Source organism: Centropristis striata, chromosome 3 (assembly GCF_030273125.1).
Source record: "Centropristis striata isolate RG_2023a ecotype Rhode Island chromosome 3, C.striata_1.0, whole genome shotgun sequence".
NCBI lineage: Eukaryota > Metazoa > Chordata > Actinopteri > Perciformes > Serranidae > Centropristis > Centropristis striata.
In genome coordinates, this window is record NC_081519.1 from 13,971,359 (window position 1) to 13,994,204 (window position 22,846).

At 41.7% G+C, this 22,846-nt stretch overlaps 1 protein-coding gene across 1 annotated transcript in view; it reads left to right on the forward strand.

Annotated features, from left to right (window-relative positions):
• The window catches only part of LOC131968168 (plexin-A1-like), a 213,803-nt gene that overhangs the window by 170,517 nt on the left and 20,440 nt on the right, over positions 1–22,846 (forward strand). Inside the window, exons 14-21 of the mRNA XM_059328924.1 lie at positions 1,561–1,684; positions 1,827–1,963; positions 6,034–6,201; positions 10,347–10,440; positions 11,617–11,853; positions 13,999–14,142; positions 15,910–16,144; positions 21,381–21,523. Of these exons, the coding sequence (XP_059184907.1) occupies positions 1,561–1,684; positions 1,827–1,963; positions 6,034–6,201; positions 10,347–10,440; positions 11,617–11,853; positions 13,999–14,142; positions 15,910–16,144; positions 21,381–21,523 (1,282 nt within the window). The remainder of the gene's footprint in view (positions 1–1,560; positions 1,685–1,826; positions 1,964–6,033; positions 6,202–10,346; positions 10,441–11,616; positions 11,854–13,998; positions 14,143–15,909; positions 16,145–21,380; positions 21,524–22,846) is intronic.

The following is a 22,846-nucleotide window of genomic DNA, read 5'->3' on the forward strand; positions in this document are numbered from 1 at the left end:
GACAGGACGAGGTCACGGGACTGACAGCACAGGTCAAAGGTCAGCTGGTGGAGAGAGGGGAGAGAAAGAGGTGCACTGACTGGCAAAATGTAGAAACGTATGTTCTTGCTCTCGTTCTGTCGATTTTCCTCTGCCAGCAGTTGTACTTCATGCAGCCAATTGAATTGCAAGAAAATGCAGCACTTCTGGCCCTTTTCGTATTAGCAGGCTTGTCAGTCACCTCCAACATTAAATATTCACTAGATGGATTTGATTCCGCATTGAGAAAAGTAAATTATTGCCAGCAGTGAGGAGAAACAGAACCTGGTGTAACCTTTTTTTATTGCCTTATTAGTAGTTTTTGTGTGACAATTTGGCATATGTTTAATTTTTTACCACCACATTCCACCTCAGTTATTTGATTGAGGGAAGTATAATTTATAATGCTGTCGTATTTACAAATGCACCATGAACTTTCTGTCTTTCTAACCACGTAATAACAGCTCAATGTAGCCACCTGTCATCTGTGCAGTAATGAGGCAAGCGGAGCCGCAGTTTCTAACTGAGAGCTGTCCAGCATTTTAATCATGGCCCCTGTCATAGTGGGAGACCTGGGAATAAATGAAAGGGAAAATAAAAACAATGGAAACACACGGCGTCGGAATGTGAAATTCATTGTCGCCACAGTTGCCATGGCCACCTGCGGGGAGGATGGAAACAGGAGAGTTAATAACTCATCTCGGGGAGGGAGGGAAGCTGAGGAGATATGTAGGATATGAGCTCGTTCAATTAATCAGCCTCTCCCACTTTAACCCTCTCTCTTTCTTTTACATTCTCTCTCTTTCTCTGCACTATCGCCCCTTTCTCTCTGTCTCATTCATTCGCTCCGGCTAATTAACAGTCAAGTGTGTCTCCAGTGGGTGAAACATGTAGTAAGGGTGTGTGTGTGTGTCTGTGTGTGTGTGTCTGTGTGTGTCTGTGTGTGTCTGTGTGTGTGTGTGTGTGCGTGTGTGTGTGTGTGTGTGTGTGTCTGTCTGTCTGTCTGTGTGTGTGTGTGTGTGTGTGTGTGTGTGTGTGTGTGTGTGTGTCCGTGTGTGTGTGTGTGTGTGTGTGTGTGTGTGTGTTCTCCCCCTGGGCTACACTGCCACTCCTCCCCTCATTCAATCATTTCTCCAGTGGAGTTTCATTTGGCCAGCCAGCACCCAGGGCCAAGTGCGACGCTTATGGTTCTACAGTAATACAGACTCACACATGGATACACACACAAAACTCTGCCCTGCCTTAGCACTGCAGATTTCCATGAAACTAACATTTGGCCTGTTTCTTGTTATTTTCATGAATAAGGGTTCATAAACAGTTTATTTCAAACTATTGGATTTATTCTCTACTTGCACTGAACAGAAGACAATGTTGCACTCATCCTCCCCACTTTGTCTCTACTCCACTTGTCCTTGTTTGGCCAAGCGCCTTTTATCTGTAATGGCTGTCTTGTTTTTAAGCAAAGACTGAAAAGAAAACCTTGGCAGTCATGCATTTATTTTGATAGAACCATTAATGGAACTGTGTGTTTCCCATTTTTAGGATTGTGTGCCGGCTGAATGATGCAACAGGTTACAGGGTGCAGGAGGCTCAGGTAGAAGTGTGTGTAAGAGACTGCATTCACCCCGACTACAAAGCAGTCTCCACCAAGGCCTTCACCTTTGTGGTGAGTGTGTGTGTGTAACTGAATAAAATTACAGCTCAAACTAAATTTTGGGGGGGGATTTTTTTACTGTCTGACTGACTTCACTGTTGAAGCCCAGCAGCCATAATTTTCCCACTTGTCCTCTACCTGTGTCCCTTCATAGTCGCCGTACTTCACCCGTGTCACTCCCTCCACTGGGCCACTGTCTGGAGGAACAAGGATCACCATTGAAGGCAGCCACCTCAACGCAGGCAGTGCTGTAAATGTGAAGATAGGACTCCACCACTGCCGCTTCGAAAGGTGAGTGAATCCAAAATACTAAGTAAGTTCAATGATGATTACAATCCTAGTGTTATGGATGCTTTACACTTATGTTGTGTGGTATGTAGTAATAGTCCTTCATATTATGTCTGATCATATAAACATTGTTCTGCTACAATTGTATAGAAGTCTATGATAAAATGATCCTACTTCTCACTTCATATTACCTCAGTAAACATTTTTCAAATTAGTTTTTTGGTCTCACTACTCCTGCTACTTTCTAGCCTTCTTCAACACAGAATTTTTATTTTGTAAAGTATGGCACTTACTGGAATAACTAAAGCTGTTATGCTTTAGGGCTTGTCAATCACCTTGTCAATCACCTTGTGATTGACAAGTTGCTTCCATCGAATCTTGTGTATTTTCCTTTCAGGTCTTTGATTGCCTAAATATATATCTAGTTTAGTGTTCAGTTGTAATAAGAAACAATCTAAAGGGTCAGCTGTTCTTTTTTTGATCATGCTAACCAAGCTAGGAGGTGCTAGCACTAGCTGATAACTAAACTTCACCCTCTCATCAAAATATGGTCACTTTTGGCTCCAGAAACCAAGATGGCAACAACCTCAAAGACAAACTGGAGACTTTAAAACAATAGTCCACAAACCAGTGGGGGACATTCACTTATATACAGCCAGTTTAGGATTATACAGTACAATGAGAAGTACTTTTGATTGTGAAAATTGACAGTTTCAACTTCCCCTGCGCTGTTCAGAGGGCATGGACTGAAATCTCTCCAAACGGTGGAGAACAATGTGCATGCAGAGTTACAAGACACGTAATTAAATATAGCTGATTTTCTTGCTGAAATACCTGGCTAAAAATGAAAAAGAATCTGTCATTATTATTATTCTAAAGTTTTCTTCTTGGCTTTTGCTCCTCTGTAGACAATTACAAGTCATAATCATTTCCCCACCCATCTTTTACTTGTGCCATCTGCCATCTCTTCCTGCTCTTGTGTTTTTGATAATTATAGTTTTCCCCTGTTTTTAGAAAAAGAAAAGAAATCACCTTTTTTTTCCTGGTAGCTTACTTTGAATTGCAGAAGGACTGGAAAAAGCTGCCAGCAAGAAGATGACCTGCAATACTGTAATTCACAGCAATTGTGAGAATGACAGTGTAGCCTTTCTCGGAGAAGCTGATATCATTGTTCAGTTGTGCCATGAATGACTTAAGTGCATGGCCTACATTTTTTCAGAGATACGACTATAATTTGGAAGGAATGATATGGTGTTGCTGGTAATTGGTAACTCAAATTTTTCCTGCTTTGAACTCATGTTTGAAATACTTTTTTCTTTTTTTTCTTTTTTACCGTTTTTCGAATAATCTGCCACCATTATCTTCCGTTGTCACTCACTCTGACAGAGATTGTGCCAGGATTTCAAGAAGAGAAGACAAAGATCCAATTTGATATGACTGTAATTCCTCGAGCCAGGAATTCTATTGTTTCTTTGACTCCCTTCCTGGCAAAGTGACAGCAAACTGAGCTCTGGACTAAATCCACTCCACTGTATGGTGCCTGGCAGATGGCAGAGAAAAATAAAGTCACAGAGAAGATTGTCAGTGAACTAAAACAAGCACCTATGTACTGAAAGAAAGCTTCCCTAGTGGAGATGTCTATTGATAACAGGGAGAACATGTTCACACTCCTCTTATACATTTATTTATTATAGCCAAGACAATAATCTTAGTTTTTCTTGTTTCTTTTCCTAGAGGAAACTCTCTAACTCTGGTGTTTTTATTATATTGCTTCCCTTCTCTCAGGCAACAAGTGACAGGTTAAACTAATGAGCTTGGACCTATCAAGTTCTTTTTATATCATATCAAAAGAAAAGTAAAGGCCAATTTAAAGCTCTGTAGCACATCCAGAGAAAGGTGAACATAATAGTCTTGGCCTTTCATTCACTGAGCAGCAATAACCTTTATGGCCAAAGTAATGAACTGGTTGAGTCCATCTCTTTAATGTGTCTTTGTATTCAGTGGGGCCTCCGCTTTAATCAAAACCTATTTACCCCAAGTCACTCATCCTCTTATCTCCCTCTGCAACCCCGTTTCTTCCCTTCTCTTTTCTCTCTTTCTGTATCCCCTCTTGGCTTTCTTTTGTGTGGCCACAACCTTGTCAAAAATACGTACGTGGCACCACAGGCACTCTCGGCAGCGAGAGTGTTGTGAAAATGGTTGCCATGGAAATGCAGCACCAGTGGAATTTAGAAAAACATTATATATATATATATATATATATATCATCGTTTTTTTCCCCTTCTATCTTCATCCCCTCTTTATTCCCCTCTCAGTCTGAGGACGCTATTGAAACAGCCTCCTGGGAGACAGTAGGGAAGTGTCCGACCCCCGCTTCTTCCTTTTTTTGCTTTCTTTCGCTATTTTCGCTCAGTATCCAAACCCAACTCCAAGCCACTGAGACGGAGCCGCAATAGGTTTCCACTCTTTCATCTTCTCCATCATCTTCCGTCTTTCTGTGGATTTCACCTTCCAAGCAGATAACGGGGGAGGATTGTGTCAAATCAGCTTGTTCTACTCATGTTCAAAATTTCACACTGTGCCGCCATCCTGCCTGCACAATGCACACACATCCATTTACTCACACTTGCAGCGCACTGTAGGATGTTAGCAGACGCAGAGTGACAGCAAACACATACTTACACAATGTTAATCTTCTACCTGTGCACTGTATTTATATGCAAATTCAGATTTCCACACAGTCAAACGACACCTGCTCAATGCATTATATACGAAGGCGTACATACATACACACACACACACACGCACACACACATGCTGTCTCACAGGTAGCCATCCTCTTGGCCATCAGTGCTTCCCTCTGACAGGGGGAGGGGACGGTGGAATGAGCCACTGGAGTGGAGCGCAAAGTTTCTGGCAGCGGCACAAAGTTTCCCAGCAGGTCACAGCTGGCTGCCTGTCTGCTAGGGAGGGAGTTACATCACACAGAGAGACGACCAGCCTGATCTGCCACTTCAGATCTATCAGCCAGAGAAAGCGCAGGAGGGAAGGAGAGACAGACAGACAGAGAGAGAGAGAGAGAGAGAGAGAGAGAGAGCTTTGAAGTACAGCACTGTGTGATTCGGGCTGATGAAACCACGGCTGGACAGACTGAAAGATGTCGGCCTTGTGGATAGGCGACTCTGTCACTGTTGTGTGTGTATTGTGTGTGTGTGCGTGCGTGCGTGCTGGCCTTTTTGTCATCTGATAAATAATTTATGACTTATTTAAGGGATGAAGTACAATTTTTTTTCCCCCATTCACTCACTTCAGTTTTTATTCTGTGCATCTGTCTCATAGCCTGTCAGAGAGTCAGCTCCCAAATCCTTTTCAAGACCTTCTGTTGGAGGTTCTTGAAACATATAGTCCACTTTAAGGCTACATCCACGCTAATATGTTTTCATTTCAAAGCCTTTTAAATTGAAAATGATCACAGCATTCTTTTTATGTTATGACCATACACATACACATGCCAGAACAGGAAGCAGGTTGTATAACGTTTGAAAATACTATGGAGCAAGAAACAACACACAGCAATGGCGGAAAGTAATGCCAGATATATCGCTTGGACCAATAACAAGGTGGAACTGTTACTGTCATCGGAAAACACTCATATTAGAGCATTTCTAGTAGCATTACCCATTACCTGACCCAGAGGAAGACTTGACAATGGGAAAGGAGTAACCACACAAGAAGGATGATGCATAGGAAGGCCTATCTAACTGATAAGACTGACAGTGTCTAATAAGACCCAGTCAGGAACATGAATGTCTGCATCATCATTTCCTTAAGTCCTCTGTTCAGCCTGTCTAGACTAAAGCACAACCCTGCTACTTTTCAAACTAAACGTCTCTGTTTTAGTGGTTCGGAAATGCTAGAGTAGTGTTGACACCAGGCTTAAGTGTAACAAAAACTATGCATGTTGAAAGGATAATGTGTAGATGTAGTCTAAGAGAGACAATCGGCAAACTTTGTATGTAATATGTCTCTTCCTCCTAACTTCCTGCCCTCCCATTTGCCTCCTGCTCTTCAAGGCGGAGCAACAAGGAGATAGTGTGTGTGACCCCGGCGGGACAAGCCTCAGGCACCACCCCAGTCATGGTGGACATCAACTCTGCTGAGCTCAGGAACCCAGAGGTCAAGTTCAACTACTCAGACGATCCCACCATCCTCAAGATCGAGCCCGACTGGAGTATCGCCAGGTGAGGACACAATCAGGGCCTTTCCCTCAGCTAGATGAAACTTTTGTACCGACAATGGAGGATTTTCTGTTTTGCATAGAAGCTTAAAGCTATCTTAAATGCAAGATTGTATGATTGATTCACTCCCAATATTGCATGCATCTTGCATCTACACACACGAAAAGTGATTTGCAGTCAATAATTCATGGAAAAGGTTTGAAAACTGGGCAATATTGGCATAAATTAGTGTATTTTCTACTTCTTCTGCACTCTATCAGCTATCATTGTATAATGTCAGATGGTTATTTCATTATCTATAATTCACATCAACACTGTTTGATCTACAATTCTGCTTGATGTATATCTATAGAATGGATACAAATGCATCAATACATTATTAATCCCTGTTGGTGGTTGTGCTATACATTAATGGCTTTTTTCAAGGAGCATAGCCAACTAAACTGAAATACGAACTCTCTGACATGATAAATGTATTATTCTGCTGGCACACACCCTGGCTGGGTCTGGAAGAAAAAAAAACCCAAAACATTCTTCTCCATTTTCAGTGTGGTTTGCTTTTCAAAGGCATATTATTTATTCTGTTTATCTTTATGTTTCAAAAGTAAATCTTTGAGAACAGGAACAGCAGTAAAGGAGGCTCCTGAAGCAGTGCACTGCTACAGTTGATGAGCTGCAGCAGAGATGTATCTGTAAATATTACTTGACTTATTGAAATGAGACTACATAGCCACGGGAAGATTTCCTGTGCAAACACAAGCTGTGTTGTGGAGGAAAAAAAGAAGAAGCTTGGAGCTTCCAAGTGCTAATGGGCTCACTAGCATGACCTAGAAACTCCTCAGCTCAGAAATGAAGCCAGCACATACGCACAAACACACACTGTTGACTGTCTCATTTACTTCAAAAGTATAGTTCCAGGAACATGTCATATGTTATTTCCTGAGTTTTCTAAAGAATGTTTTTCTCTGTTTACTTAAAAGTCTCAAATACAAGCAGGTATTCAAATAATGGATGGATCTCAGAAAATAGCCAGGGATGACGTCTATATGAAAAGTAAAGGCCAAAATAAAAAAACTAAATTACTTTCAGAAGTTGTACATCAGTTTTTATTATTGTCAGCAACTTTTTCATGCTGCACACGGCATGAGTCTGAACAGCGAAAGTGAAAGTAGTTGGTTACCTGGCTGGGAAGTTGGAGGTGTGCCGCCTGTCGCCTGCAGCTCTTCATCTAACAGCTCACTGTAGCTGCTCCTGACTGTTCCATTACTCCTTGCAATATTTCAAACTGACCCGCTGTCAGAAAAATGCTCAAAATGACAGCTGTCTTGTTTTTTAGATGCATTTTTGATGAACGATAGCAGTCAGTGTCAAGCTCACTGACAAACACATTGCATTTCCAGTGACTACTTCACACTAAAAGTTTGTAATACTGCAAATACATAATAATTGCGATAGTGTATCAATGGGCCATGAGCTCAATCACCATTGTTTTACCGTACATACAGCAATATATAGTGACTTAACAGACTTCTATGAATGAAAATCTTGAAAGATTATTACTTTAAGTCCACGCTTCCTGCAGATAATTCATGTTAAAAGCCAGGAAAGGAGGAGGGGAGTCATATATTTATTGTTTCCTAATTAAAACAACTCTGGCATGTATGGAGTATACAGCCCACATCAGATCTTAGCCAGACACATTCTGTTCAGACAGTGTAACAATCCACTTCTGCAGCATCGCAGGGGGTTGAGGTGAAAATGGGAGCCACATTTAAAACCCTGCAGGGAGACAAAGTCTCTCATCATGCAAAAAAGGTGCGAGCGGATGAGAAGTCTAATTTGGAGTGGGATGAATGAAATGTTGAGGGTAGGCGAGGGGGAAATGAGAATGAAAGAGCTGGTTCCAGCCTTGGGGGGAAATAACCTCGGCACTCGGCTTGTGTTTGGTGTTTCACTCAGCACTCCCAGAGGAAGAGGTGCATGGTTCTCCAGGCCAATCACGCTTTTATTTACCAAGCTATTTTGTCGCTGCGTCCCCTTTGGTGACCCTGTTGCTGGGGCGATTTTCAAACAGCGTTGAGCCTCCCTTGTCCAAAACACAAATCTGACACGACTGAGACTTGTTCCCCTTCATTCAGGAAGAAGTCCTCGGTCTAACAACACAGACACATGGCACTGCAGAGACTGCGTGACACTCCACCTTGTTTACACAGTGTAGTACTGTGCACATGTTACACTATTATAGCGTACTCCATTATGTATGGAAAAGATTCTTATCTTCCTACAGAGCTACCTCTGTTGAGTGTTGCTATATATTGATACAAAGCAGATTCTACAGATGTTCACAGTTGCCTGGACATGTCCACTCTATGGCTATTGGCTATTCAACTATTTAAAGTGTAGCTGTATGTAAATCTCATAAATTCCTTCTGCTCACTTTTTACATCTTTTTTGATTATGAAGCTAAGTGCTGTATAAATACTGGGAAAGAATCTAAATGCTTAATCCACAGAGAAATGCACACAGCCCATATTCAGAAACTGTGCCTTTAAACGAGCTGCCAGGACTTCTGTGAAGTTGTGATGTCACAGCTATCCTATGTAAAGGTAGAAAGTGATGACGGTGCAATGACAGAGGCTGAGAGTGCAGATGTGAAAAGACTCTGAATCCAATCAGAGCAGACTTGGATTTACAAGAGGGGAACTTAAAGAGACAGGAGCTAAAACAGAGCATTTAAAACTGAGGATAAACACAGGTATATTCAGGCAGGCAGTATGAGACAAATAAATTCGATTTGGAGATTGAAGAATGTAAACATGTTCTAGTAGAAACCAAAATTCCAACTATGAACCTTAAAATGAGCAAAATATGTCCACTTTAGTCCTCTTTAAAAATAGCCCTGAAGCCTTTATTTGCCTCTCTCGCCCTGCTAGCTCCTCAGCCCTGGAGTCCTTCCAAGGGCCACTTTCACCTTAAGGTCTAGTCCTGGCCTCATGTCCCTCCCTCAGATACCGGCTCCATCTGGCTTCAGAAAAACACAGCCAACTCCCTGTATGTGGATGTTTTGTCTTGTGGGCTCTGAGTCTATGTGTATTCACATATTAGGATGCTCTAGTTCCACCATGGAATGGATGTAATGTTTAGTTGAGTAGATCATGTCCTCAACTGCCGCTACTCAGAGAAAAAAATGCCAGAACCACTGAAATGGTCGGTATTCATAAGGAAGAGCTTTTTTTCCAAGGTTTTACAGCACTTGAAGAATGAAACAGAATATGCTCTTTTTTTGGTGTATCATTGCCTGTATGACATCCAGCAGTATACCAGAAGTGTATCATTTGCTTTTCTTGTTCATGGGGGCCAGCGGTGACTCACAGTGGCATCAGGCTTTAAGCCTCGCCTTACCACACTCCCGTTTTTAGGTTGTATGCTAACTTATTTAGCTGCTGTCAGAACACCTCACATCAGATAAAGTTCAGCCTCTCAGGCCAGCAGAGGCTGTGGAGAAGGCAGTGTGGGGGAATAGGACTCTCACCCATGTTACCCTTGCCTCCGCTGGTCAAAGCCACACAGACCTGAATAGGTCACGAGTGTAAAGGTTACAGAACATGTCAGATCACTGACAGTGGTGCAGTTGCTGAATGTATCTTGTGTAAAAAATACTGCAGTGCAACTTTAATACGCACTGAAAATATCTCCCCTGGCTTTCGAGAGGTGCTGAGGAGAGGCCAAAAGCTTCAGCTCTCAGGAGTAATGCTACATATTCGCTTATTCTTCCCTCCAGCCTCCATATCGGTTTAAAGAAGCTTTTAACATTCATGCGAGGGCTTTAGCATCACTATCATTACCTGAAAATGGGCTTCCATGAATAAGCAGGCGAAAGGCTACAGCAGGAGCGAGCATTAATGGTAAATCGCCAACTGGAGGGCCCTCTTGGCTCCCACAGAGAACAGATTTATTAACATTTATCTCTACTGATAGGCCTGCTGAATAGTGTATGCACTTGGACTCTGCAAGACAAAGTACAGCCAGTGATACATAATTGTGTGACACATAAGTGCACAAAGAATTGTTTTCATTTCCCAAGTACTATTGTGTAATTGTGTTTGTCCTGATTTTCTCAACAATAAGTCTCGTTATCTCTTTTTAAGCGGAGGAACCATGTTGACCATTACCGGAACCAATCTGGCCACCATCAAGGAGCCCAAAATGAGAGCCAAGTATGGAGCCGCCAAGTCAGAGAACGTAAGTGGTCAGATCCAGACACCCGCACACAGTTTTTATTGACAAAACAAAAAAAGCAGTGACTTAACTTGGCAAGTGAGATGGAGTGAGACCAATATAGACACACAGGTCTCTCTCTCTCTCTCTCTCTCTCTCTCTCTCTCTCTCTCTCTCTCTCTCTCTCTCTCTCTCTCTCTCTCTCTCTCACACACACACACTGCTGGCTGTGGAAAAAGTGATTTTCAGACGATACACATACTCCTGGGACCTAGACGCAGGCGCGCACACCTGACCTGTCGGTCAACCAGCCAAGGGCCCATTTTCTGTTTGTTTTTGATGTTGAATTTCCTTTTAGCAGTTTAACCTTTGAAATGTCAACCAGCAATAAAGCGGCTCCGGCAAATCCCCCTCTCTTCACCTAGCACCACGGGGCTTAGCTAACCTTTCTCCAGCTCTTAGCTGAAAGTAAAAATATCCCTTCTTTCTCCTTTGTCCCCCTCTCTGCAGTCATTTTTATTCAGCTTGGTTAATGTTTCTGTTGACCTATAAACACAGTTTTATTCTGTCTGTTTGTGATTTTACACACCCTTTGTGTGTGAGGGTGTTAGTATGTGACATATAGAACATAATGTAAGGCTATAACATGCTGAGAAACTATCCAAAAGGTCTCTGTAGCCGTGCTGTGATATTGTTAACAGCTACTGGCTGACCTCTCCTGTTTTTCCGTGAGTCATTACCATCTAATTTGTTCTGCGGTGACTGATTTAAGTGTCGAACCCCACAGGGGATTTCCAGATGATATCAACACTGATTACAACACTGATGTTATTAAGCCAGCCTCTTCTTCATTATGTTATTACGGAGACATTTAATCACTCCTATCACATAACCCTGTTACAGCCATCATATATATTGTCAGTTTTGTATTGGTTAACATGATTTGCATTTAAAAATGTACTTTTTTTAAGTTCTTACCATTACTGCAAACAGTGTAAACAAGGTAAACATTGTTGGTGAAGAAATTAAATCACTTTGTCAAACTTAATTTAACTGATTTTCAAATCTCCTCCACTATTCTTGTTCATTTTACACCTCTCCTCTCCTCTCCTCTCCTCTCCTCTCCTCTCCTCTCCTCTCCTCTCCTCTCCTCTCCTCTCCTCTTCTGTCCTCTTAATTTCCTCTCCTTCTCTTCCCTAGAACTGCACGGTTCTCAACAACACTGTGATGGTGTGTCTGGCGCCCTCTGTGGCCGGATCTGAAAAAGGTTTCTCGGAGTCTGGCAGCAGTCCGGATGAGATCGGCTTTGTCATGGATGACGTGCGATCTGTACTGGTGGTAAACGAGACTTTCAGCTACCACCCAGATCCTGTGTTCGAACCTCTGAGCCCCACGGGCATGCTGGAGCTGAAGCCCAGCTCACCGCTCATACTCAAGGTAAATTGCCTTGTGCTCTTAGCATTGATCTGTTTTGGCCTTGTCTCTACCTGGCTTTGCTTTACATCCATCACATCCTTCTCTCCTTATTCTTCTCTTGACTTCTTTTTTGTGTTTTCAGCTTCCCTTCTCATGTCTTCCTCCTGGGTCTCTTCCTTTCTCCTCTCTTTGTGTGTTCCCAATCATCTTTTCTGTTATGTATTGCAGGACTATTAATCATAATTTCATCAAAATTGCAGAAGACGCATTTGTTAAAGGGGAAATGTTTGTCAAAATACCATTTTAAATGAGATATTGTGGTGTTGCAAAGAATACCTGCCCTACACATCTTATTCTAACAAACATCTTTGTTTGTTACAGGTCCCCGCAAAAAATCACACCATAATCATTTTGATAGGTTTTTCTAATGAAAATGAGACAATTATGCATACGTTATTATTCCCCTCTAATTATATGGCAGTTGCAACATCAGCCAAAAGAATTGCAATTTAGTATTTTTCAAAGTACTTCAGCCTTACTGTCGAGTGCATCTTCCTGTCTCCTTTCTTACGTCTGTCCTCTCTCTTCACAGTTGGGCATGGGCGGTAAAAAAGGGTTCTTATGTCTGAGTGCATAATGTTTGAGGGATGGGGTTTTTGCATCAAAGCTTTTTATCGAAGGTTACTCTGTAAAGGTGTGGAGGAAATGGCTTTAAACACACTGGGTCCCCAGGACAAAAGGTTAGCTGAGTGTAAGCACTCCATCGACACTCTAGCAAAGCAGTAATAGCAGATAGCAGTGTTCCAGTAATTTAGAGTATTGTCAGCAACGGTAAAAGCTCAATCTCACAAAATACTTATTTTAGAAAATGCTGCAGCGACCTCCCAGTAAGCATCCAACACAACTGATAAGAGGCTGACAGGCATTTGAAATGATTTGCTCCAAACATTTCTGTACAGACACTTTACTCCCTCCTTCCTCTTGCTTTGAGAGTTTTTCTTTCAACACAGGCGTCTTTCAGATGTGCCTCAACCTTGAAAGATGTTATTTCTTCGCCTGCTGTCTCCAGTGGGGTTTGGAGACCTTTAAGAAAAGAAAAAAAAAGTCACTTCCAAAACGCCCTCTTTAAAATCAGGTGCAAAGGAAAGTAATGTTTATAAAGTGGACCCATGCGTTGCTATGCCACCTGCTCAGATTTTTATCAGATAACTTCTGAAGAGAGACTTCATAGCCATGTTTACTTTAAGCCATAGAGGCAGTATGCATTTGAATCCAGAGCGCATTAATAAAGGCTTTGCCCCACCCACCCACGCTGTCTTTTGTCATTTCACCTCTCCCCTTGAACTTCAAAGCTTTTAGGAGCGAGAGAAAAAATTATCATGCAATTTCATGGAAAACGAAAGCCTTTTTTCTCTCGGCCAATCAGGGTGGAGTTTTAGAAATGAAGAATCACGCCTTTCTCTCCTGTAACTTTAAATATAATTCTATAATGAAAAGCTCTGATTGCTCTACCGTGCTCCGGGTAAAGAATTGCAGAAATAAGCAGCACAGAAACGGCATCTTATTAAATAATTGCAGAGAAATTAGACATTCATCGAGATTTTCCAGCAATCATTTCCTCCGACTCCGCAAAGCACACAAAGTGAGTTAGGATGGGGGGGTAGGTAAAGGTGAGAAAGGAGTGGAGAAGCTGATTTCTGGAGAATGTATTTATTGGAGACAACCAACACATTTTCACAGCCTCTTGACTTACCTTGGCCAACAGATCTGGATAAAACAATCTGATTGCTGATTGGCTAAATTTAGTCCAAGTCACATTTTTAACTATAGAGCAATGTTTTAGACATGGTAATTAGTTGGTACAATGTACACAGGATTCTCATATTTTGATGCCAAATCAATCAGTTCTGTGCAGTGTTTCTTCCATTGAACAGTGCAGGAGCACTGTTGCTATGGCTACCTGCAGTTTAAAGTACCTTGCACATTGATTAGAGCTGTGGCTGAACTGTTGACGGATACCTGCTAGCCATTCAGAAAGTATTGTTTTCTACAGCATACATCACAGAGTGAATCCTTATGTGTTTATGATTATCATTCTATTTGTGTGGATAACCTTAGACATACACCTGACGTGAGTTACTAAAACATGCATGTGTCTGTTTCCAGGGCCGCAACCTCATTCCTGCAGCCCCAGGAAACTCTAAGCTGAACTACACAGTGCTGATCGGAGAGACGCCCTGCGTTCTCACCCTGTCTGAGAGCCAGCTGCTGTGTGAATGGCCCAACCTGACCGGAGAACACAAAGTCACTGTAAGTAAAACTTTAAAATATTCCTACATTAGTTTGTTGAATGTTTTCCCATTGCGTGATGTGTCTTTCTTCGTTATGTTAACTTGATTTGCCACATGGAGCAAAGCATCGACCCATCTAGGGGAGGTTTCTGGATCAAGCAGCAACCTCTGGGCCTGAAAAGTGTAGCCAATGTGATAGTGCCTTAAACCTGCATTCTTTCTAATGAACAGCAGCGGGCGACTCCACTGGTTACAAATAGAAGTACAATCATATAAAAGTCTATGAGAAAATGACCCTACTTCTCACTTGGTTTATTACCACCAGTTAACATTTTCCTGATGAGTTTATGGTCTCAATCACTAGTTTCAAGTCTTCTTCAATACAGCATGATGTTCATTTTGTAAATGATGGTCCTATTTAAAGTAAAAAAAAAAAGCAATAAAGCCAGGTATGCTTTAGGGCGGGGCTACCTTATGATTGACAAGACGGTACCATATGGTCATTTATAGCAAAAAAACATGATGACACATGGACAAAATCACCAAACCAAATTTGAGGCTCCAAAATTGTAGTCCACAAACCATTAAGTGACGTCACAGAGACTACGTCCACTTCTTTTATACAGTTTGTGTTTTGGATACAGCTATGCGAAATCTGAAAATGAGTAACATCCCTTCCTAAGTTAAATTCTACTTTTTTTTACCATCCCACTTGTTTATTTTTTTCTTGCCACCTCTGTAACATCTGGCTTTCACGTCTTTCAGCCGCTCAGCTCGTCTTCTTCTATATCTCCTGTTCTCAGTTCTGTTTCAGCTGTGGCTTGGATGAATACATCCCCCCAGTCCACTTCCTGCCTTTTCATTCATTCATCGCATTCTTTCCTCCCCATCCATCAGACCTAAATCTCTTTAATTACTTTAGATTTCTCATCCCTATTCATATAGCTGCACGCACATCCTGTCACCGTTGGCGGTGTTTGCAACTGCATTTAAGTCTTAGAAGCTTTTGCTCGGTCTCGTTTAGCTGGCATCCTCCTTGGGATTTGAACAGTATTGATATTCAATAGAGACCCCCAAAAATGGCTAGTGGGCGTGAGAGGTCTGTATCTATTTTTACCCTCCTCCATTTGATATTCCATAGACGTAAGCCAGTTGAATATGGAATAAAAGAAAAAAAAGAGGACTGAGGAAAAAAACATATCCCAACATTTGTTTGTTTGTTTGTTTGTTTTTATTCATGTGGTCTGCAAACCAGAGTTGTTTGATGTGATATATTTGAAAGTCAGATGGGTGTGACTGTTCTTGTTTCACTGGTTCCAAAGACAGCCCCGGGGCACAGATGTTGCCTCCCCCAACCCAGATATAAAGGGTTTTGGGGGAATGCACTTGGCTCAACTCTGCCCAGCTTGGTTTACCCGTATAAATGCAATGTGGGATTTAACGCTGGCACATGGCACCTTGAATTTTTTTTATCACAGTGGATTTATAGAGGTTGTGGCCAGGTGTAGGCCTAAAATTGCCATTAAATCAACTGTAGCTCTTGTAGATAAAAAAAATATTTTAAAAAGCCAAAATAATGTTTTAGTATGGTATTCACAGCATGGGTAGTAGACAGCTCCAATTGTGGTAGCAATATCTAATTTATTTTCAACTTTATGGTACTGTTAATGAAATTGGTTTCAGCTTCAGCTTGGAAGCCTGTCAAATACCGCTGCCAACAGACCCGCAGATTTGTTTTATGTAGTGTCAAGAGAATGTAACTTTCCTGTTGGTGTTCGTCTGCTAGGTGCGTGTTGGAGGCTTTGAATACTCACCGGGGACTCTGCAGATCTACTCAGACAGCCTGCTCACCCTGCCTGCCATCATCGGTATCGGAGGAGGCGGCGGCTTGCTCCTGTTGGTCATCATTGTGGTGCTGATCGCCTATAAGAGGAAGTCACGGGATGCCGACCGCACCCTCAAGCGGCTGCAGCTGCAGATGGACAACCTGGAGTCCAGGGTTGCCCTCGAGTGCAAGGAAGGTGAGTTTGGACCTAAACCAGGTCACAAGAGGGGTGTGACACTACCCGCTCAAACCTCAACTTTCACAATGCCTTCATTCTCCTACTTTCTTTTCATCTTTCTCCTTTCTTGGTTCTCATTTTTCTCCCCAAATAACTCCCATGTCCCCAAATAACTTTCTGTAAATCTTTCCCTCGCCGCAGCTTACCTCAAAAGCTGCACAACTCCCATTCAATAGTCCTATCCATTTCTCTCTCTGCTTTCTCTTTCACTCTCTAGTTCTCCCTCCCTCTCACTGCCAACTGTCCCCCTGCTGTTAGGTGGCAGCGGTGTGTGTGCATGCATGTGTGCGTGGGTGTTGGTGTGTTTCCAGAGGAGTACTTTGATCTGAGCCAGCCACCAGATGTTGGCTCTCCACCCCATGAGAGAGCTGCCTGGCTGGCCTCACCACCATCCACATTGAGAGAGGGAGGGAGAGATGGAGGTTAGATAGATACGGGGCACAGAGGTGGGAAAGTGAGGGATAGTGAGGCGGGAGGGGTTTGGCAACGACTGAAGCAGGGGGCAGAGAGACTTACACACCAGTACATTAGCATATATTCATTTGGCAGGAAGCAGCACGGATCCAGTGAGAGCCTACTGATGCTCGTACTGGTTTGTCTGGCAAGAGAGTGAGAAGCAGATGGGGAGAAAGAGAAGGAGAATACTGATCATCAGAATACATTTTTATTGGAGATCACTTCACTTGTTGCACTGCTTTAATAAACCTCAAACATCAATTTACTGTGACTTGTAGTGGTGGCCAAAGCAGATCTGCATGTTCAGGTTTTGCTCAGACTCAATATTTTCAGATTATTAGTATAAAAAACGAGTTAAATCTGGGTTGCATTTCAATAAATACCGGACAGGTATAAATGAAGAATGCTTGAAGTTAATGCAGCAATGGCAGAGATACCCTGACTTCGCCTGTATTGTGGATGTATTAAAAGAACTGGATGCTAAACCCAAAGATGGCGCCTGTTCACTGCGATGAGAATTGCTCGCCTGGCACATACGCAAAAAAATGTCTTTAGCTTCCAGGTTTACTTTCACAGTATGGAGCCTACTGAATATGCACAGTACATTTTTTGACTTGCAAGTTCCTATTTTTGATGACGTCACAGATTTTACATTGCTTTTCTTGGCTAGAGGGAAGTTTTAAAAATATGAAACCTCCATGGATCAAAAATTAATTCAACATATTGACCTAGTTTGCAGTTTGAGGTGTTCTGTCAACACAGTCCACAGTATCTTCGTGAATGCAGTACACAACAGATTTATTTCAATACATTAATATTTCAACCAAGACCTTTCAATTTATCCCAGACTTCCTGAGCTCTGTAAGCGTCCGTTAGAAGACCTGCTGTGTCTCATCTTCATTACAATTAATCTTTGAACAGTTTTCCTAGAACATCCTTATCTGGTTAATGTGGCCTTTTTCCGGATCTCTAAACGTGTTCAGAAAATCACATATTTCTGGTTTTATTGGCTGTTGTTTCCACCAGTTGGAGAAACACTTTCAACCAATCAGAGCTTTGTAGGCGTGATTAAAAATGGCAAATCTTTCTCTAATAGCTAAAAAAGAAAAGGCTACAAAAATGTCGACAAGCGTGCATAAGATTGATACAGCTGCACAAGTTGTTGTTATTTGATTGACTGAAATAACAACATTAAAAATATCAAAGTCAACTGCTCCAAGCAACCAATACTGCAGCTCCTGACAGGAAGGACATGTCCATTGCTACTGATTGGTTAGAACAACACAAAAGAAAAAAACACCCCTTCTCCTGATAAAGATATGGCTACCATGAACACGATGAATGAACTAAAATGAAATAGAAATGTGGTCTGATTATCCAAGTCTTTTTTCAGATTCCATACCCCAAGATTGTAACGCAGACTCACTGTTGTTAACCGTGCCAGTCATCTGCTCTAGGACTGACTGTGTGTGTGTCTGTGTCTGTGTCTGTGTCTGTGTCTGTGTGTGTGTGTGTGTGTGTGTGTGTGTGTGTGTGTGTGTGTCTGTGTGTGTGTGTGTGTGTGTGTGTGTGTGTGTGTGTGTGTGTGTCTGTGTCTGTGTCTGTGTCTGTGTCTGTGTCTGTGTCTGTGTGTCTGTGTCTGTGTCTGTGTGTGTGTGTGTGTGTGTGTGTGTGTGTGTGTGTGTGTCTGTGTGTGTGTCTCTGTGTCTGTGTCTGTGTCTGTGTCTGTGTCTGTGTGTCTGTGTCTGTGTGTCTGTGTCTGTGTCTGTGTCTGTGTGTCTGTGTCTGTGTCTGTGTCTGTGTCTGTGTGTGTGTGTGTGTGTGTGTGTGTGTGTGTGTGTGTGTGTGTACTTCACACCACTCCCCCTGACACTCAAGTCCTGCTCTTTTGCAACTAACTCGCAATCACACACACACACATAAACTCTCACAGCAGGTCAAACAATGATTGGCTGGGGGTGTGTGACGGTGAGTCCAGGTGCCGTGACCCTGTCTGTCCCCCGCTGTCACCACTGTCTGGAGGACGACAACAGGATAGATGGAAGGAAGGGGACGGAGAGAGAGAGATAAATAAGGCAGACAACTTGTGAGAGGAGAAAGGGAGGGGAGATGGGCATTGAAGAAGGATGAGTCGGGAGATTATAAGAGAGGGAAAACAAGAGGGGACGCAAAGTGTACTAAAGGAGGAATTTTAAAATAGAGAGAGAGACGGAGGTTGATATGAGGATAGCAGGAGATACTGCTGAATAAATATTTGGCTGTAGAAGGAGATAGAGAGACAGCTAAGATGACAACATGGAGTGAAAAGAAGGGAAATGATTAAAATATATGAGAACATTTTTTAATTTTTTTCAGATTTTGTTATTACAATTTTGGTCAATATTGAGATAAGGATTATTTAACACAATTACTCATCGACTTTGGAAACATCACACATTTATTTATTTATTTTTAAAGGATATTCTTTAACTTTCTTGAGCTTATATTAATATATAATAAATATATAAATAAATATATAATATATAATTTAACTGAAAAACAAATAAAATAGATGTATAAAATGTTATAAAGAAACGTCGACTAGAAAAGCGCTATATAAGTGCAGTCCATTTACCATTTAATGGTAGTGCATTTCCATAAAAAGGAATTTGGCACAAAGTTTATTGATCAAATATGTTTTAGTGCACTGCCACAAACTAGTGAGAGCTCCATATATTTAACACATTGGAGTCAATGACTCAGTGAAAACGGGGTGAAAGTGCAAGGCTGTAGAGAAAAGAAAAAAACGAGAAACAGTATGCAGCACAATAAGCGTTTTATCTCAATTATCATGTTTTTGGAAGTCAAAACCACCAACTGTATTAATCGCAAACGGAAAAGGAGCAGACAAGCAAACACATTGAACATATACATGAACAAAAAGAAAATGAAGAGAAGAGATGGGGCAGGGAAGAGAAAAAGAGACTGATTAGAGATGCAGAGAGAGATGGATGGCATGTGTGAGCCAAACAAACAGAAAGATGGAGGGATATAGCAGAGGAGAGGCAGCCATAGGGGAGAGAGAGGTGACCTCTAAGATGTCACTTTGAAGGGAAGAAAGAGGGAGAAAAAGAGAGATAGGAAGAGAGGGATAGGGTGACACAAGCCATCTGTTAGTCTGGGCTTTGGTTCGTTATTTGTTTGGGTTGTGTATCCATGTGTTGGTGTATTTTGGGTGACACTATAGGGCACACACACACACACACACACACACACACACACACACAGTCGAGTTAATGGAAGTGTAAAGCTGTACATTTTCTCCTCAAGGGAGTTTTATATTTATAAAATGGAATCAAGGCAGCAAAATGTATGCACTATTGTATGGGAAGTGAGTGAGAGAATGGATTTGATCCCATTTGTTCCCTCTAGACGTGACTTGTGAAGCCACTGGAGTATACAGAACGGGGTCAGAACACACACTCGCTGGGAATGGAAGAATGTGTAAAAACACTGACACATGCACTCACATTAATCATCTGGGCACTAGGTTATGTGTTCAGCTGTGGGGCAGGACCGGAAAAAGTGTGTGTGTGGCTGCTGGAGTACAAGTGTGCAAGGTGGCAGCGTGTAATGTGTGTGTACTCACAGGCTCATGTTCCTGTGTGCGATTCCATCCTGAACTCCCCTCAAGCCACCGAGTACCACAACACTTTCCTCTATCCCTCCCTCTCCTTCTTCTCTCCATCTTTCTCTCTGCTCTCAGCACAGAGCGATCACATAATGCTGCTTTTTACCACTACTCCTCCACACGCCTCCATCCTTTCCTCACTTTCACCTGCGTTGCCTTTTTCTGCTCAAAAACATGCTGCTGCAGGAAATCAGGTTGACTGAGGCATGAATATTCAAAGTCAAGATAAAGAAATTTCAACTTTTTTAAGTTTAATTATTTTGCACTATGACATATCTTTTTCATTCTTCTCTTTTGTGTTTGAAGTTTTTTCCCCCCTATTTTTTGGGAGGGGAAGACAACACTATTCATTAATTGAGAACAAAACAAAATGAGAGGATTTTAATAGTACAAGTTATTCCCAACCATTTCATCTTAATACATCTTCTTTGTGTCGTTTGAAACAAAACTTTAACCAATAAGAACCCATGGTGACACCCGTGTAACAAACACGTTAAATCTTCTATTTTTTGTTACTAGGCTAAGTTTAAACCCATTTAACAATTCTAATCCGTTAGTACGGTGTCCAGTATCGCATTTAACTTGTTTTGACCATATTTCCTGAACAAATTAAAGTCACAATTTTGATAAACAAAAGGACACATGGTTATTTGTATTTATTTATTATCGATTTATTATTATTATGCTACTTAAAAACAAATCTAAAAAATAATTTGTTGTTAAACGGAACTAATAATGTCACAATTATGATAGATGTTGTGGAGAAGCAGAGAAAAAGGCAAATTTGTGTCTAGTTTTTTTTTAAATTTAAAATACGAGATATTATACACATAAATATTATAAACATAAATACTATAAGCGCCCAATGTAATGTTTATGTCACATCACAGATCTTTGACATTTAGGGATAGTGTTTTTGAAAACACATCAGAAATGGTGCTATATATATATATATATCCCCCATAACTTTCCTTTAAGGATAACTGGCTCTGGGTTCTTATGGGTTAAACTATAAACACAGCGACCATCATGATATATTTTTAACCTCTTCTTCTTTCTTTCGTGCAGCCTTTGCGGAGCTTCAGACCGACATCCACGAACTCACTCAGGAGCTGGATGGAGCAGGAATCCCCTTCCTGGACTACCGGACATACGCCATGAGGGTCCTCTTTCCTGGGATTGAGGACCATCCTGTGCTCAAGGAGATGGAGGTACGGGTCAGTAGAGAGCGCTCCACTTATATTCACACAGACACACAGACACACACACTGGATAAATTAAAGTTATACTCTTTGCATATTTGGAAAACATTATTAGAAATGGCCTGTTTGAAGAAGGTTTTTAAGCAAGGACTTTGGTGACTAATTGGAAGAAAAATAGAGCCAAATATATCAACTGTCTGCATTTTGAGTGTAATTAATACGTTAGAATCAAAAAGTTGGGGAGAATAATATGCCTGGAAGAAAAAAATGACTCTTGTTTGATCTGTTTTCCACAATTTCTAATGTTTTTTCTTTTTCCAAACTAATTTTTAAAGCTTCAAAAGGGTTATTGCTTTTAAAGTTTGTTCTGTCTGTTCTAGCGTTTGATGAGCACAGGGTTTACAAGGGTAACATTAAACACGGAGATATCTTAACTCCACATTTAGACCAAAACAAGTAGAAATCTAACATCGCTTTAACAAGGTTTCTGTTAGATGAAGGAAGAACTCAATTAATAAAATGCAAATTAGTAGTTTTAACGAATGATTTGGTAAGATTTGAAGAGGTGGACTATCTGTCCACCAAACATCTTTCTCTTTATGTTTTAAGGTTTGAGGCAGAACAGGATTCCAGCCCAAACTAGTATGAAAAAATAACTTGGGTGAGAGAAACTCTTAGGGCAAGCTCCAGTCTGATGAAATGCAGTGAAGAGATGGTTCTTTTTTTTGGGAGTGAGCTATGTCCGAGCTCCAGTAAGACTTGGTACAAGTGATAGATTGCCTCTACAGGACCCAGCCTGTTTGAGGCTCCTGAAAAAGCAATGCTCACGCGTTCAATAAAACACTCTCCCCTCCACTACTGCTCCTTTCTCAAGAAGGAGCACTCTATCACTCACATGAAGCTGGGCTGTGTGGACCCTGTAACGCAGCATGCACATGTACTTCTATCATTTCTCTGTATGTATTAGGCTCTCACACATACATCACATGGAAATGCAATGCTCCACTGACATGCATGTAAGGTGGCGGCTGCAGGGAAGGGCCTTTGAGACATGCAGTATCTGCTCATGCTATCAACTGTATTCCAAAGGGATAGTGTAGCGCGACATTGGATTTTCATTTGTATGGCCCAGGCAATCACAGGCCACAGTAGTGCGCTAGCAAGCAGATCAATTTCTTATTACAGCATGAAGCTCACATTCTCACTTCAAACCTCCGTTTCTCTCCCTCAGAGGGGGAGACCTGCACGTTGCTCTGCAAGAAGAGGAGAATTGGTGGAAAGAGGGGAGGGGGGCAGTGAGGGATGGAGGGAGGTATAGAGGAAGAGAGCATT